We start from the raw sequence: 15,524 nt of genomic DNA, 5'->3' as shown, positions 1-15,524 counted from the left end.
ACATTTGGCAAACCAAACCATATTGTGGAGCCCACTGTGCCTGAGATATAGAGTTGTGGGGCAAAACTATCTCAGAAACATTTTCTTTCATTTATATATGGCATAATTCAATGCTGGCATATATTTAGGTATGGAATATATAGTATGTACGTATGTGTGGGCTATATATTTATGTATATTGTTTATTTTTTGTTGGGGGGGCACAAGTCGAATTTTCTTCTCAGGCAGCAGTAAAGCTAGAATCAATCCTGGCCTCTCATAAAATAGAGGAAACATTAAAGGGAACCGACCACCAGGATTTTGCTATATAAGTAAAGGCAGTGCCATACTGGCACTAGGCATACTGGCATACTGGCACTAGGATGCTGAATCCAGCCATACCTTTTTTGACAGATTAGATGCTTGGTTGCAGAAATGTCTGAAATCAAATGTACTGCACCTTTTGATGGACAAGTGCAGCAATGCGGGCCTTTCTGGGTTAGATCCTTGCTGTAAAGTCCTCCTGCATCCCCTATGGCATGCCCCCTCATCTTTATTTAAATATTGCACCACACTGCAATTGCTGCTGTTGTTGGCGCATGCGCGTTGCTACAGTAATAATGCCTTCATTAAAATGACGCCTGAGTCTGAGCATGCGCGTCAGCGATCTCTGGCGCCATTTTATTGAAGACACTGTGGAGAAGATTATGAGCGGCAGAGGAGCGTGTGCAGATGTAGCTAAAAAAAAAATCTAAGCATCCGCTGGGAGGGGTGTGGTTGGATGACTTGGCAAGAAGCGGCTAGTCAGAGCAATGTAATGTAAAATGTAATGTAAATGTACTAGTGATAAAATTTTCACTGTAAGTAAACAACAGCACAAAGCTTAATAAATAACCCAACACTGAAATCTGTTTCATCCCCTATCTCCTGCTGTTGTCAGATTACATATCAAAAACCTGCTGATAGTTTCCTCATTTAGTGCATCAGTTTTTATAGAAAACTATAAGATCAGTTCCCACATCAGATTCCTTCTGATACACAGTAAGGAAAGAAAGTGGCTACCTGGAAAAAGGGATACATTACCTTAGTAGAAACAAGTATATATAATGTTCAGCTACTATCAAAGAACAGAATATTGTAATTTGTTACCAGAGGAATTTTAGAATCTTCCATTTTTTTCACAGCTTGTCGAGTCATACTAGAGCTGGTGTAACCCCAGCGGCAGAGGTGGAATCCAAGGCCCCAAAATGGAGGCATAAAGGGATACCCTATAATAGAAAATGAGAACATGCATAATTATTTTACTGATTACATAATATACGGTAGTTCATAAAATCACTGATTAACTTTCTTCTTCTAAGTCCTTTTAAAGCCTTTAACTGTGACCAGCTCCTGAGGTGACTACTCCAGAGTTTAGCTCCTATGGGAAAGAAAGCTTGTTGCCTTCACAGCCTCAATCTTATTTTCTCCAGTCAGTGGCAGTATCCTCTTGTCTTTTAAGGGAATTTTGCATGGAGAAACTTTTTACCATATTTTTGTACAGGTTATTTGTTTACTTTTGCAGATTAATCATTAGCTTAGACTCCTTAATACTAAATAAATGCAATTCTTTTAGTCATTGCAATTAATCAAGATTCTTCATGTTCTTGTAATGTGGTCCAGGGTGGTAGGTGTAGGTGAGGCACTCTTCTTACGCTCTGCCACGTTACATGAAGGTGGAGGTCCTTGCGGGGTATGCGGACTTGTGCTATGGAGGTGCTACGCCTTGCAGGCCACATGATACTGGTGACTTCGGCTGGCAAGGACCAGATGTTGAACAGCTCAATGAGAGAGACCATGACTCAAAAATTAACTTTTTTACTAAACGATAACTTGGTCAATGCTATGTACAGGAGATAGTGGGAGCACAGCTAAAAGAACGTTTCCTTCACAATACAAAGCATTTCCACACACAGTCTCAATTCCCTTCTCTAAACTCGCTTGAGCTCTGTTTCCACTGGTTCTCCTGCCTTCATCCCAACCCAGCTCAGTACTTCAGTCCAGTTAGTGAGAGTCTTTATCTCAATCTGCGTTTCCGCCTCCTCATTACCCTAACCCTTACTACTGTCGAGCAAAATATAATTTGTCACTAATACCACAACACAGTACATATTACACATTATAACAATACTCGTGTCTTCAAGAGAGATGTCCATTTCCTTACATTTCCCCCTTCTTTAGTGATGGCCGAAAAATAGCAACAGAAAGAGGAGATAAAAACTCCTCCAAAAATTTAATATACTCACAGCAAAAAAGAGGGCAAAAAGGCCAGTTAGCCCAGGCCAACACATCTAATGCACCAACAGGCAGCCGGGCCTCTTAATACGGCCGTGCATAGTGGAATTTCTGTCCCTTGCGTGCTGCAGTGAGTAGTGTCCGGGTAACCCGCCTAACCTAATAGTAAGAGCGTGATAATAGGTTGCTGGCTGGATACCATGCGCATACGAGTGTGAACAGTGCCCTATGCGCGACACTAGTGTGCAATTTACCTTGCACCTGTGAAGTGTCCATCATGTTGAGAGGTTTGTCTGCATCCTGTTGGTGCATTAGATGTGTTGGCCTGGGCTAACTGGACTGGTTGCCCTCTTTTTTGATGTGAATATATTTAGTGATGGCCGCCCTCGGCCATTCGGAACGGGAAAGACATCAAACATTTCACCACACACACTTAAAGTTAACCATTATGGAGTCTTTTTCTTTTCTGAGAGTAAAACACAAGTTTATTAGTAAATCCTTAAAAATCCCAATCGACACACAAACCATTAACAAAACAAAAGAGGGTCAGGTAAACCCTTGCATAAATTGTCTCTGCATGACCTGGACCACAGCAGACCCCCAAGCAACTGAAAGTGTCTCCTGGATTGTTTCCTACACAACAGCTATACCTCCATCCAAATTGCAATGGCGGAATCCCCATCACTAATGTCCTACATCCTAACGGTGTCACCAGACCAAATTCCTACTTCTTGTGCGGTCTGTGGCACCAACTCCTCCCTAGGCCATGAACCTTCATGATGTCCCTTGACCATTGCAGTTGAGGGACTCAGGGAGGCTACTTCAATATCTAGCCCCTCCATGAAGGCTAGAATAGTATTGAAGAGCCCAAAACTTTCTTCCACCATTGTATTCTGGACATTTTTCTCCACACACAAGTGATGCCATTCTCTCTCCTGCTCCCTACAGACTAATGATGCCGTCTCTCTCACTGCTTGGGAGCAGAGATGTGTGGCTAACAGGCGCAGGTGGATCGGAGATGCACCCGTGCTTGTTAACCGTTTAGATCGCACTGTCAAATACTGACAGTGCAATTTAAATGGCCACGATGAGGATCGCGCCATTCCCTGCTGTCACCGGCGGCCCCGTGATGCAATTACGGAGCGCCAATGCATTGTTATGGTGGCACAGGGTCAGCTGATGATGCAATGAGATCTGATCAGGAGAAATGCACAAGAGATCATGCATTCATAAAGTCCCCTTGGGGGACTAGTAAAATAAATAAGAAATGAAAAAAAAAAGTATTAAAAAAATATGAAAAAGTAAAAAAAAATCCTAAAAGGTCAAATCAAATCAAATTTTGGGGAACAAACTACTGAATTTTTTTCACCCCTCAGATAAAGGTAAAAGTATACATGCTTGGTATCTAAACACTCGTACCGATGTGAGGCATCACATGGATTCTACATGTGCTATCTGTGATCAGTGATCCGTGATAGCACATGGAGATAAACTCACCTGTCCTCGCTCCTGCTGTCCGTGGTGCTGAAGTTTCCCGGATGCTGTGTCACCGCTGCAGCTACTTCTGGGTCAGCTGTGTGGTGCATAAATGCATATGCATGAGAATAATTAGCCAGCTTGGAAGCAGCAGAGACCAGTGGTCGAAGACAGCGTCGCTGGAGACAGATGAGTTTAAAAAGCTTTTTATTTTCAATGTATGTGTTTTTTTCTGGTACGTGTTTCACAGATCACACCATAGTGTGATCTGTGGGACATCAGTGATGCCAGAAAAAAACGGACATGTCTCCATGCGGAAATCAAGGACACGTGTGTACGCTGCACTGAGAAAAATCACTGATGTGAATACAGACCCATTGATTTTAATGGGTCTGCGTATGTCCATGATTCTGGTACGTATAAAACCTGTCAAATATGTACCAGAATCAATGACGTGTGAAGGGGGCCTAAGACATATGATACCTGTAGATTATTAGTAACTAAATAAATAACTTTTAATTTATCAGCATTCAACTTTATTTGTTATGTTGATCTCTAATTACTAAGCGAGTGTCCTAGTCAACTTGTAATTTAGGAACATCTTTCATAGTCTAACTCTGCACTACGTTACATAGTTTGGTGTCATCAGCAAAATTAGAAGCATCACTGTAACATAACCATTTTTGCTGATGAGATTGGCAAAAAAACGGGACCGGCGGATAACTGATCAATTAAAAAAAACCCCGATCCACTCCAGAATCCGGTAACCATATAAATCAATGGGGACCAGAATCCGGAGATTAAAAACATTGGTAGAAGGGATAGGGGGCTATGAGCGCGTGCGGTATACTCACCCAGGATGTGTCATGGCAGCAAACTCCTTCCAGGTCACGCTTTTCCCTTCTGGAGCCGACAATTCAATATTCATTGTTTTGCCCGCCCCCGTGTAACTGGTTGCAGATAGGCGTGCCCCCACCCTGAGTGGCAGCGTGTCAGCTAACTGCAACCAATCACAGGCGGCAGGACAGCCGGTGGGCGTGGAAAGCAGTGCAAGTGTCTGCGGGTCAGTATGGTGAGCATGCAAGTAGACAGAAACACATGCATGCTCCTGTCAGAGTGTGCAGCTGTGCCGGTGATGCGATGTCAGATTGGTACAAGTCTGTCATGGCATCACCCAGCATGGCCTGCCGCGCTCTGAACATGCGTGTGCATGTACCTAGAAACACATGCACGTTCCTGTCAGGGTGTGCAGCTGTGCTGGTGATGTGATGTCAGACTCGTACAAGTCTGGCATGACATCAGCCGGCACGGCCTGCCGCATTCTGAGCATTAGCATGCATGTACATAGAAACACATGCACGCTCCTGTCAGAAGTATGTGCGGCTGTGCCCATGATGCGATGTCAGATGAGCGAGTCCCTCACAAGTGTAACCCCAGCCTAAGTGAAGCCGCATGCGGCTTTTTTTTTTATTTAAATAAATAATTAAAAAAAAAATGATGTGCAGTCACCCCTAATTTTCATCCCCAGCAAAGATAAAGCCAGCTGGGGGCTGGTTTTCTCAGCCTGCAGCCGCCCAGTATTTCCACATCTATTAGATGTGACAATCCTGGTGCTATATTAGCTCTTCCTGAATTGCCCTGGTGCGGTAGCAATCGGGGTAATGAGGGGTTAATAACAGCATACAGCTGCTACTAAGCCCTAGGTTGTGATGGCAAGGCCGTCTATGAGATACCTGCATCACTAATCTATAAGTGACAGTAAATAAACACAAACACAGAGAAAAATCCTTTATTTGGAAGAAAATACAAAAACGCACCCTCCTTCACCACTTTATTAACCCCCCAACACCCTGCAGGTCCGGCGTAATCCACACAAGGTCCCACTGAGTGTAGCCAATGACTGAGCCGCGCTAAGCAATGACTGCAGGTAGACGCTGTCACAAGCTGGGGGTGCATCTGCATGCAACCAATCAGACAATAGGACGGCCGGTGGGCGGGGAAAGTATGGAAAGCTGCGCAGTAGAGGAAGTGAATGCGCGACCTGGAAGCAGTTTGCCGCCATGACACCGAGTATCCGTAAGTATGAAACTATCACTTCACTCTTGTTTTCTTTATTTTTCAATTAATTTCCCCAGTGCCACATTCGTGCCCCCAATACTCCGCACCCAGGTCTGGCACCCGGACATCCTTGAAACTGCGCAGATCCAGACTTTTACAGTCCGGATCCGCTCAGCCCTAGTTAGGAATAACATAAAATAATATATAACATATGTCTTTTTTATTTATAAATAATAGAACATTTTTACTACATTAAAAAGCTGTCAGGTCACCTTTCCTTACATACTTTTCACATCTTTGGCAAACCTCTAAATGTGGTAGGGTCATTTCATTATCTTCCACCAAAGAAAGCCATAGCCAGTTTCTAATTTTGGCCAGTCATAACTTCTGCAATTGATGCAATGGTATGAATATTTGCATGTTATTCATGGTGCAACTTGGATGGCTATATACAGTGGGTACAGAAAGTATTCAGAACCCTTTACATTGTTCACTGTTTGTTTCATTGCAGCCATTTGATAAATTCCAAAAAGTTAAATTTTTCTCATTAATGTATACTCTGCACCACATCTTGACAGAAAAAAAACAGAAATGTAGAAATTTTTGCAAATTTATTAAACAAAAAAAACTAAAATATCACATGGTCATAAGTATTCAGACCCTTTTCTCAGTATTGAGTAGAAGCACCCTTTTGAGCTAGTACAGCCATGAGTCTTCTTGGGAATGATGCAACAAGTTTTTCACACCTGGATTTGAGGATCCTCTGCCATTCTTCCTTGCAGATCCTCTCCAGTTCCGTCAGGTTGGATGGTGAACGTTGGAGGACAGCCATTTTCAGGTCTCTCCAGAGATGCTCAATTGGGTTTAGGTCAGGGTTCTGGCTGTGCCAGTCAAGAATTGCCCCAGAGTTGTTCTGAAGCCACTCTTTTGTTATTTTAGCTGTGTGCTTAGGTCATTGTCTGTTGGAAGGTGAATCGTAGGCCAAGTCTGAGGTCCAGAGCACTCTGGAAGAGGTTTTATTCCAGGATATCTCTGTACTTGGCTGCATTCATCTTTCCTTTAATTACAACCAATCGTCCTGTCCCTGTAGCTGAAAAACACTCCCATAGCATGATGCTGCCACCACCATGTTTCACTGTAGGGATTGTATTGAGCAGGTGATGAGCAGTGCCTGGTTTTCTCCACATATACCGCTTAGAATTATCACCAAAAAGTTCTATCTTCGTCTCATCAGACCAGAGAATCTTATTTCTCATAGTCTGGGAGTCCTTCATGTGTTTTTTCCAAACTCTATGCGAGTTTTCATATGTCTTGCACTGAGGAGAGGCTTCTGTCGGGCCACTCTGCCATAAAGGCCCGACTGGTGGAGGACTGCAGTGATAGTTGACTTTGTGGAACTTTCTCCCATCTCCCTACTGCATCTCTGGAGCTCAACCACAGTGATCTTGGGGTTCTTCTTTACCTCTCTCACCAAGGCTCTTTTCCCAGAATTGCTCAGTTTGGCTGGACAGCCAGGTCTAGGAAGAGTTCTGTTGGTCCCAAACTTCTTTCATTTAAGGATTATGGAGGCCACTGTGCTCTTAGGAACCTTGAGTACTGCAGAAATTCTTTTGTAATCTTGGCGAGATCTGTGCCTTGCCACAATTCTGTCTCTGAGCTCCTTGGCAGTTCCTTTGACCTCATGATTCTCATTTGGTCGGACATACACTGTGAGCTGTGAGGTCTTATATAGACAGGTGGGTGCCTTTCCAAATCAAGTCCTATCAGTTTAATTAAACCGAGCTGGACTCCAATGAAGGAGTAGAACCATCTCAAGGAGGATCACAAGGAAATGGACAGCATGTGACGGAAATATGAGTGTCTGAGCAAAAGGTCTGAATACTTATGATCATGTGATATTTCAGTTTTTCTTGTTTAATAAATTTGCAAACATTTCTACATTTCTAAGTTTTTTCTGTCAAGATGGGGTGCAGAGGGTACATTAATGAGAAAAAAATGAACTTAATTTAAAGGGGTCTGAATACTTTCCGTACTCACTGTATACAGTTCGGTCCAGTAATATTTGGACAGTGACAGAAATTTTGCCATTTTAGCTGTTTTCCAAAACATATTCAAGATACAGTTATATAATCAATATGGGGTTAATGTGCAGACTCCCAGATTTAATTTGAGGTATTCACATGCTAATTGAATAATGGTTTAGGAAATTGAGCTCTTTAATATGTTGCTTCTTTTTTTTTTTAAGGGACAATTATTTCAAAAGATCTTTAACCCCTTCACGACCGCGGGGCGTATGGGTGCGTCCTATTTTTACGTGACTTAACGACCAGAGACATACCCGTACGTCCCACAAATAGCGGGGGCACAGGGGGCTGTGCACATGTGATCGTGGCTGGTGACTCGGCTTACCCAACAGGCGAGTCACTGCCCCCGTGGCCAGGGATGGTTCCTGCACCTCCCTGGCTTGTTAATCCCCTAATTGCCGCGATCATGACACTTAGGGGATTAGGCAGTGACGTAGCAAAGGGGGGGGTGGAGGTGGTTGTCTTCCCCGGGCGTCACGTGTCAGGGGGGTGTCATTTTGGGGATAAAAAATAAAAAATAGAAAATAGAAAAACATAGAAGAAATAAAGAGCTAAGTAATAAAAGGCTAAGTAAAGGTGGTGTCACACACAGCGACGACGACAACGACGTCGCTGCTACGTCACCATTTTCTGTGACGTTGCAGCGACGTCCCGTCGCTGTCGCTGTGTGTGACATCCAGCAACGAGCTGGCCCCTGCTGTGAGGTCGTTGCTCCTTGCTGAATGTCCTGCTTCATTTTTTCGTCGTCGCTCTCCTGCTGTGAAGCACACATCGCTGTGTGTGACAGCGAGAGAGCGACGAAATGAAGCGAGCAGGGATCAGGAGCCGGCGTCTGGCAGCTGCGGAAAGCTGTAACCACTGTAAACATCGGGTAACCAAGGGAAGACCTTTCCCTGGTTACCCGATATTTACCTTCGTTACCAGCCTCCGCCGCTCTTGCTGCTAGTGCCGGCTCCTGCTCTGTGCACATGTAGCTGCAGTACGCATCGGGTAATTAACCCTATGTGTACTGTAGCTAGGAGAGCAAGGAGCCAGCGCTAAGCAGTGTGCGCGGCTCCCTGCTCTCTGCACATGTAGCGACGTTATGATCGCTGCTGCGTCGCTGTGTTTGACAGCTAAGCAGCGATCATAACAGCGACTTACAAGGTCGCTGTTACGTCACAGAAAATGGTGACGTAACAGCGATGTCGTTGTCGCTGTCGCTATGTGTGAATCCAGCTTAACATTTGCCGCCCCCGCTTGACCTTGGGCTGCATATAATTTACATATTAGCTTATAGAAAAGGGCCATCCGCAGCTGCATTCCTGAAAATCTTAAAATTCCATTCATAGTAACGAGGTTAACCATGCCCAATGCAGCCCCACTACGCTGAAAGCTTCCTCTCTATGATTGGCTGCACGTGCTAGCGAGCTGGGTTCACGCCACACAAAGAAATCCAAATTTGATTGTCGTTCCAAGAAAAATAAATGTTTTGATGGCTTTCCGGATTTTTTAAGGTTTCTGGATTATCGACAGCCAACGGAGGGGGGCGGCAAATTTGACGACCACCCCAGGCGGCAAAAGCTGTTGCAACGCCACTGGGATTAGGCGAGGGATCGCGCTCTCTCTTACCTCTGATCCGGACCCGTGCGATGTAATGGCGAGGACATGATCGTTGTCATGGTGACCCGAGGTCGTCATGACGACCTCCGGGTCACCTGACTGCTGGGGGCCTACAGAGAGTGTTTGTAATCATGCCTACAGCATGATCAGTCACATACTCTCACTGCAGATCTGACAGCTGCTATGTCCTGCAGTGATCGAGCACTGCAGAACATTGCAGCTGCGATCAGAGCACTGTGGGGTGCTGTCCCATAAATGGACTTAGTGAAAAAATTTAAAAAAAAAGGTTTAAAGACAGCAAAAATCTTTAAAAAAATCAGAAAATAAAGAACAAAAAAATAAAAAGATTATTCCAATAAATAATTACTGTATATTTGTGTAAAAAAAGTGCACATATTTGATATTGCCGCATCCATAACAACCCGAGCTATATAACTGACACTAGTTAACCTCTTCAGTGAAGACAGTAAAGAAAATAAATTAAAAACGTAGCAAAAACTATGCTTTTTTTCCTATAAAATAGTTTTTATGGTGTAAAAGTGGCAAAACAAAAAAAAAACAACTATATAAATGTGGTATCGTAATCGTACCGACCTGAAGAATAAAGTTATCTTTATCACTTTTACGGCACGGTGAGTGGTGTAACAAAAACAAACAAACTATTCCTAAATTGTTATAGCAATAAGAAAAAATCCGACACTCAAAACAAAGGATTGCATGAAAATGAATTATTTTTATTTTTTGCTCAAATGTGTGAACAACAAAAAATTTTTGGGGGATATTTCCGGTGTATTTACAATGACGTTTCGGTCGTTAAGACCTTCATCAGAGTCTCACTATACAATGAAAGAAGAGAAAAACAATATACACTGTGTGCAGAATTATTACGCAAGTTGTATTTTAGAGGAATTTTTTTATTATTGATCAACAACTATGTTCTCAATCAACCAAAAAGACTCAAATATCAAAGATTAATATTTTTGGAAGTTGGAGTGTTTTTTTTTTTAGATTTGGCTATCTTAAGAGGATATCTGTTTGTGCAGGTAACTGTTACTGTGCAGAATTATTAGGCAATTTAATAAAAACCAAATATATTCCCATCTCACTTGTTTATTTTCACCAGGTAAACCAATATAACAGCACAAAATTTAGAAATAAACATTTCTGACATGCAAAAACAAAACCCCAAAAAAATAGTGACCAATATAGCCAACTTTCTTTATGAGGACACTCAACAGCCTACCATCCATAGGTTCTGTCAATTGCTTGATCTGTTTACGATCAACATTGGGTGCAGCAGCCACCACAGCCTCCCAGACACTGTTTCGAGAGGTGTACAATTTTCCCTTCCTGTAGATCTTACATTTTATGTTGGACAACAGGTTCTCTATGGGGTTCAGATCAGGTGAACATGGGGGCCAAGTGATTATTTTTTCATCTTTTAGACCTTTACTGGCCAGCCATGCTCTGGAGTAGTTGGATGCATCTGATGGAGCGTTGTCCTGCATGAAAATCATGTTTTTCTTGAACGATACTGACTTTTTCCTGTACCCTTGCTTGAAGAAGTTGTCTTCCAGAAACTGGCAGTAGGTCTGGGAGTTGAGCCTCACTCCATCCTCAACCCGAAAAGGTCCCACAAGTTCATCTTTGATTATACCAGCCCATACCAGTACCCCACCTCCACCTTGCTGGCATCTGAGTCAGAGTAGAGCTCTCTGCCCTTTACTGATCCAGTCTCTGGCCCATCCATCTGGCGCATCAAGAGTCACTCTCATTTCATCAGTCCATAAAACCTTTGAAAAATCAGTCTTAAGATATTTCTTGGCCAAGTCTTGACGTTTTATTTCATGTTTCTTGTTCAAAGGTGGTTGTTTTTCAGACTTCTTTACCTTGGCCATGTCCCTGAGTATGGCACACCTTGTGCTTTTTGATACTCCAGTAATGTTGCAGCTCTGAAATATGGCCAAACTGGTGGCAAATGGCATCTTGGCAGCCTCATGCTTGATTTTCCTCAATTCATGGGCAGTTATTTTGTGCCTTTTTTGCCCAACACGCTTCTTGCGACCCTGTTAGCTATTTGCCATGAAACACTTGATTGTTCGGTGATCACGCTTCAAACGTTTGGCATTTTCAAGAATGCTGCATCCCTCTGCAAGACATCTCACAATTTTGGACTTTTCAGAGCCCGTCAAATCTCTCTTCTGACCCATTTTGCCAAAGGAAAGGAAGTTACCTAATAATTAAGCACCCCTTATATAGGGTGTTGATGTCATTACACCACACACCCCCTCACTACATAGATTTACATCACCTGATTTACTTTATTGGTAGTTGGCTCTCAAGCCTATACAGCTTGCAGTAGGACACCATGTATAAAAAGTATCATGTGATCAAAATACTCATTTGTCTAATAATTCTGCACACATTGTATTATATGTGAAAAACATTCACCACTAATGTCCAGATTATATAATACAGGAATTAAATTAATTATATTATATTATTATCAGTATATTGTACAATACAACGTAAAAGGAGAAAAATCTATCTTTAAATCCCAATAAAGTATACATTATACATGTTAATACCACATGTTGTATTCCAAAAATAAAACAAGAGTTGATGTCAAAGAAGGAGATATCATATAATGTGAGTAAGTAATTAGTAGGGCACGGTTCCAGCTACAGGACTCAAGCCTGGAAAGAAAGGAGAATATATACTGTATAAATATACAAGAGATGACGAGAAACAACATCTTACCAGCAATTGAGACAAATGGGGCATATACCGCAATCTGCGCTGATATGAAATGTGAACACGTCGCCAGGGAGAAGCGCTAGTGTATATGCACAAACATGGAGTTTTTAAATGCCCCGGCGTCTGATGTCATATCCGGTATTAATGTATTGCAACACGATCAAAATGGCAGTCATCTGACCGGTCACGTGTATTACTACCCACGTGACCGGAAGTGTCATTAGCTGGCATTGTATGGCTGTAAGTTCTGAGCACGTCACTGTCGATCATCCAACCAGAAGTGACGTGTGAAGTTAACTCTGTAAAGAGCGATGCTATTATTTGCAGAAATGAACTGACGTACTTTAATTCCTGATCACATGATTGGGAGCAGCTCAGTTATGTGGGGAATGGCATTATTTTCCCACAAAGTATTTTATATGGTTAAATAGAGAATAGTGACAGAGTGAAATATGTAACCAAGCAAACAATGATTAATATTATATATAATATATATTTTATATATATATATATATATATATATATATATATATATATATATATATCTTATCTCCTCTTCCCACAATCGCGTACAAGATTTCTCCCGTGCATCACCCATACTCTGGAATGCTCTACCTCAGCAAATCAGACTCTCACCTACCGTGGAAAGCTTCAAGAGGAACCTCAAGACCCACCTCTTCCAACAAGCCTACAACCTACAAAAGTCCTCAGTCCAGTAGACCACTGCGCAACCAGCTCTGTCCTCACCTATTGTACCATCACCCATTCCCTGTAGACTGTGAGCCCTCGCGGGCAGGGTCCTCTCTCCTCCTATACCAGTCTGTTTTGTACTGTTAATGATTGTTGTACGTATACCTTCTTTCACTTGTAAAGCGCCATGGAATAAATGGCGCTATAATAATAAATAATAAATAATAATAATAAATAATAATATAATCAGTTTTCCAAAGAACAGTGTATTAGTCATTATTCCTAGATTGTTGTTTCTTCTAGATTCTACCTAACAAAAAGTGAAATACAAAAAAGTGATTAAAAATTATTATGTGACCAAAAATGGTACTAACAAAAACTGTACCTCATCCCACAAAAAACAAGCCCTCACATTACTGTCGGCAGAAAAATAAAAAAAACTATAGCCACCAAAATCCGGTGATGCAAAAACCTTCGTTTTGTAAACAGCGCTTTTTAGTGTGATAGTCGCCAAACCTAAAAAAAAATGATATACACCTGGTATTGCTGTAATCGTACTGACCAGAGGAATAAAGCCTAATCACCTATACAACGACAGTGACTTATACACTATAAAAAATAAATAAAGCCAGTTCTTCAACTGCTATTGATTTGTTCATCTTGTCTCTAATAGATCGGAGTACAGCATGACTGATACTGATCCTGCGCTCACACTGAGCGCTTACACCAGGATTACGTGTACGGGTGCATGCCCACAATTAGGAATAGCAGCGTATTGGACGCGACATCAAACCGCTGCATTGTGCCGTACAAGCACAGTGGATGGCTAGATAGAAATCCCATACCATCTTCACTTCTATTCTCCGCAGCGTAAATTCAAATGCAATGCAGATTCCTTACATGAAGCATATTAATTTATGCTGCAGAGATGCGAGTGTCCTCACCTGGGAAAACAGAGTCTGCCACCTCATTAATGAATAGATCCATGGTGGGCTTTCACCTGAATCACGTATTTCAGAGATGTAGATGGAAACCCTGATGTAAGTGCTCATTATAGAGTACAGGATAAATGTGAACTGATCCAAAATGTTCTGTACCAAAATTGCCACAAATAAGCATTCAACTCAACCCACAAAAATATAAGTCTCCACTCAGGTCCCTCATCTGCTAACGGAAATATAGGGGGCTTCCATGTTACTGGTAGTGTAGCACCCCTGAAGCCATCAGGGAGCTACAAGGTACTGCATCTACCACCAGGATGCAAGGCCTACCCCCAGGGACCCAGAAGACCAGTGCCGGTAACAACCAGACATTCCAGTAAATTCCTGTTTTTCCCCAAATTCCCCATAGACTGGTACCAGGCTAGGGTTGGACTAATGGACGGCCACTTAGAGGTGGAGATGATCCAGTCCACTAGACCACCAGGTGGGAGGGGCAGACAATGAACAGTCAGTCAGTGAAACAGTCTGAGCGAGTTGGTGATGGAGGAAGCAAGTTGGAGCATTGACAGGAGTGTGACAGTTACCTGAGGGCCCAGGCGGTTGGTTGCTGGTGGAGTACGGTGGAGTATTCCCAGAACCACGCACCAACAGGGTACAGAATTCTAGGTCAGGCAAACGCTTCAGGCAGACCTGATCAAATCTGCACAGTGAGGGATCAAGGACCTCACTGACCTTGAAGTTTGGGACACAGTAGCAACGAGAAAACCGGGGACCAGGACCAGAGACTCCGACCCCACAGGGTTGACACTACTGTCATATGGACTACCATTGAGATACTACCAGGAGGGGACACCCAGCCGCTCCAAGCCACGGGGACCCGCCAACCAAATACAGGTGCAGGGGAAAGAAGCCACCAGGTCACTAAAACGGCACTGGGACTAAGGGGACCTGCGGTTGAGACCAGCAGACCTCGGGTGACCAGTTTCCCGCTTACTGTGAGTAAGGGAACCAGTTACACTGCAATCCCTTGTGTGGCCTACCTTCTTTCAACACCTATCTACATCACCTATCCTCTGTGGCCTGGCCCTGCTTGCAGAGGGCCTAACTCTAACATCCAGGCTGCCACTAACACCAGCCACAGTAGCAAGAACTGTGCAGCGGCGGCTCCATCCACATAGCCGCTCACTGCAAGTGGCATCACATATAAACTTTCATTCAAATTCCCCTTTTCCAAAAGCGTCCGCAGGGACATGGAACCGGGCAACAGCCACCGCAGTGACATTTCCCCAGTTATACACTGCCCGGGACCGAGTACCCCCCAACCCTGGACAATACAGTAGCACAAAATCTCTTGAAAAACACTATTGCTCCCATCTCAAAAAAAGAAGATTAGTAAAATCTGTGCTCCAAATCCAAATGCCCCTGTATCGCCCCAGCGGCGGTCGAACTGCTCGGATCCGAGTGTCGCTGCTTATAGCTCGAGGGTCTCCGGACCCGGGGGCTCAGGGTCACTCTAAAACGTGATGGGGGGTTATTTACAAGGAGATTAGATAGTTTGTGACGCCACCCGTGGTGTGTGGTAATAGGAAGTACCGCCGCTGCCGATGGGAGTAACGGGGTTGATGGAATGGTGCAGCTAGATGACGTTTTCCCTCCACGAGTA

The 15,524-nt window shown here is 43.3% G+C and overlaps 1 protein-coding gene across 1 annotated transcript in view; it reads right to left on the bottom strand.

Moving 5' to 3' along the window:
- The window catches only part of LOC142311352 (lysosomal alpha-glucosidase-like), a 153,709-nt gene that overhangs the window by 70,674 nt on the left and 67,511 nt on the right, over positions 1-15,524 (bottom strand). The window contains exon 7 of the mRNA XM_075349698.1: positions 1,129-1,247. Within this exon, the coding sequence (XP_075205813.1) occupies positions 1,129-1,247 (119 nt within the window). The remainder of the gene's footprint in view (positions 1-1,128; positions 1,248-15,524) is intronic.

The sequence above is a fragment of the Anomaloglossus baeobatrachus genome, chromosome 5 (genome assembly GCF_048569485.1).
Source record: "Anomaloglossus baeobatrachus isolate aAnoBae1 chromosome 5, aAnoBae1.hap1, whole genome shotgun sequence".
Classification (NCBI taxonomy): Eukaryota; Metazoa; Chordata; class Amphibia; order Anura; family Aromobatidae; genus Anomaloglossus; species Anomaloglossus baeobatrachus.
Note: the sequence above shows the minus strand (reverse complement) of the source record. Positions and strands in the feature narration are given on the sequence as shown.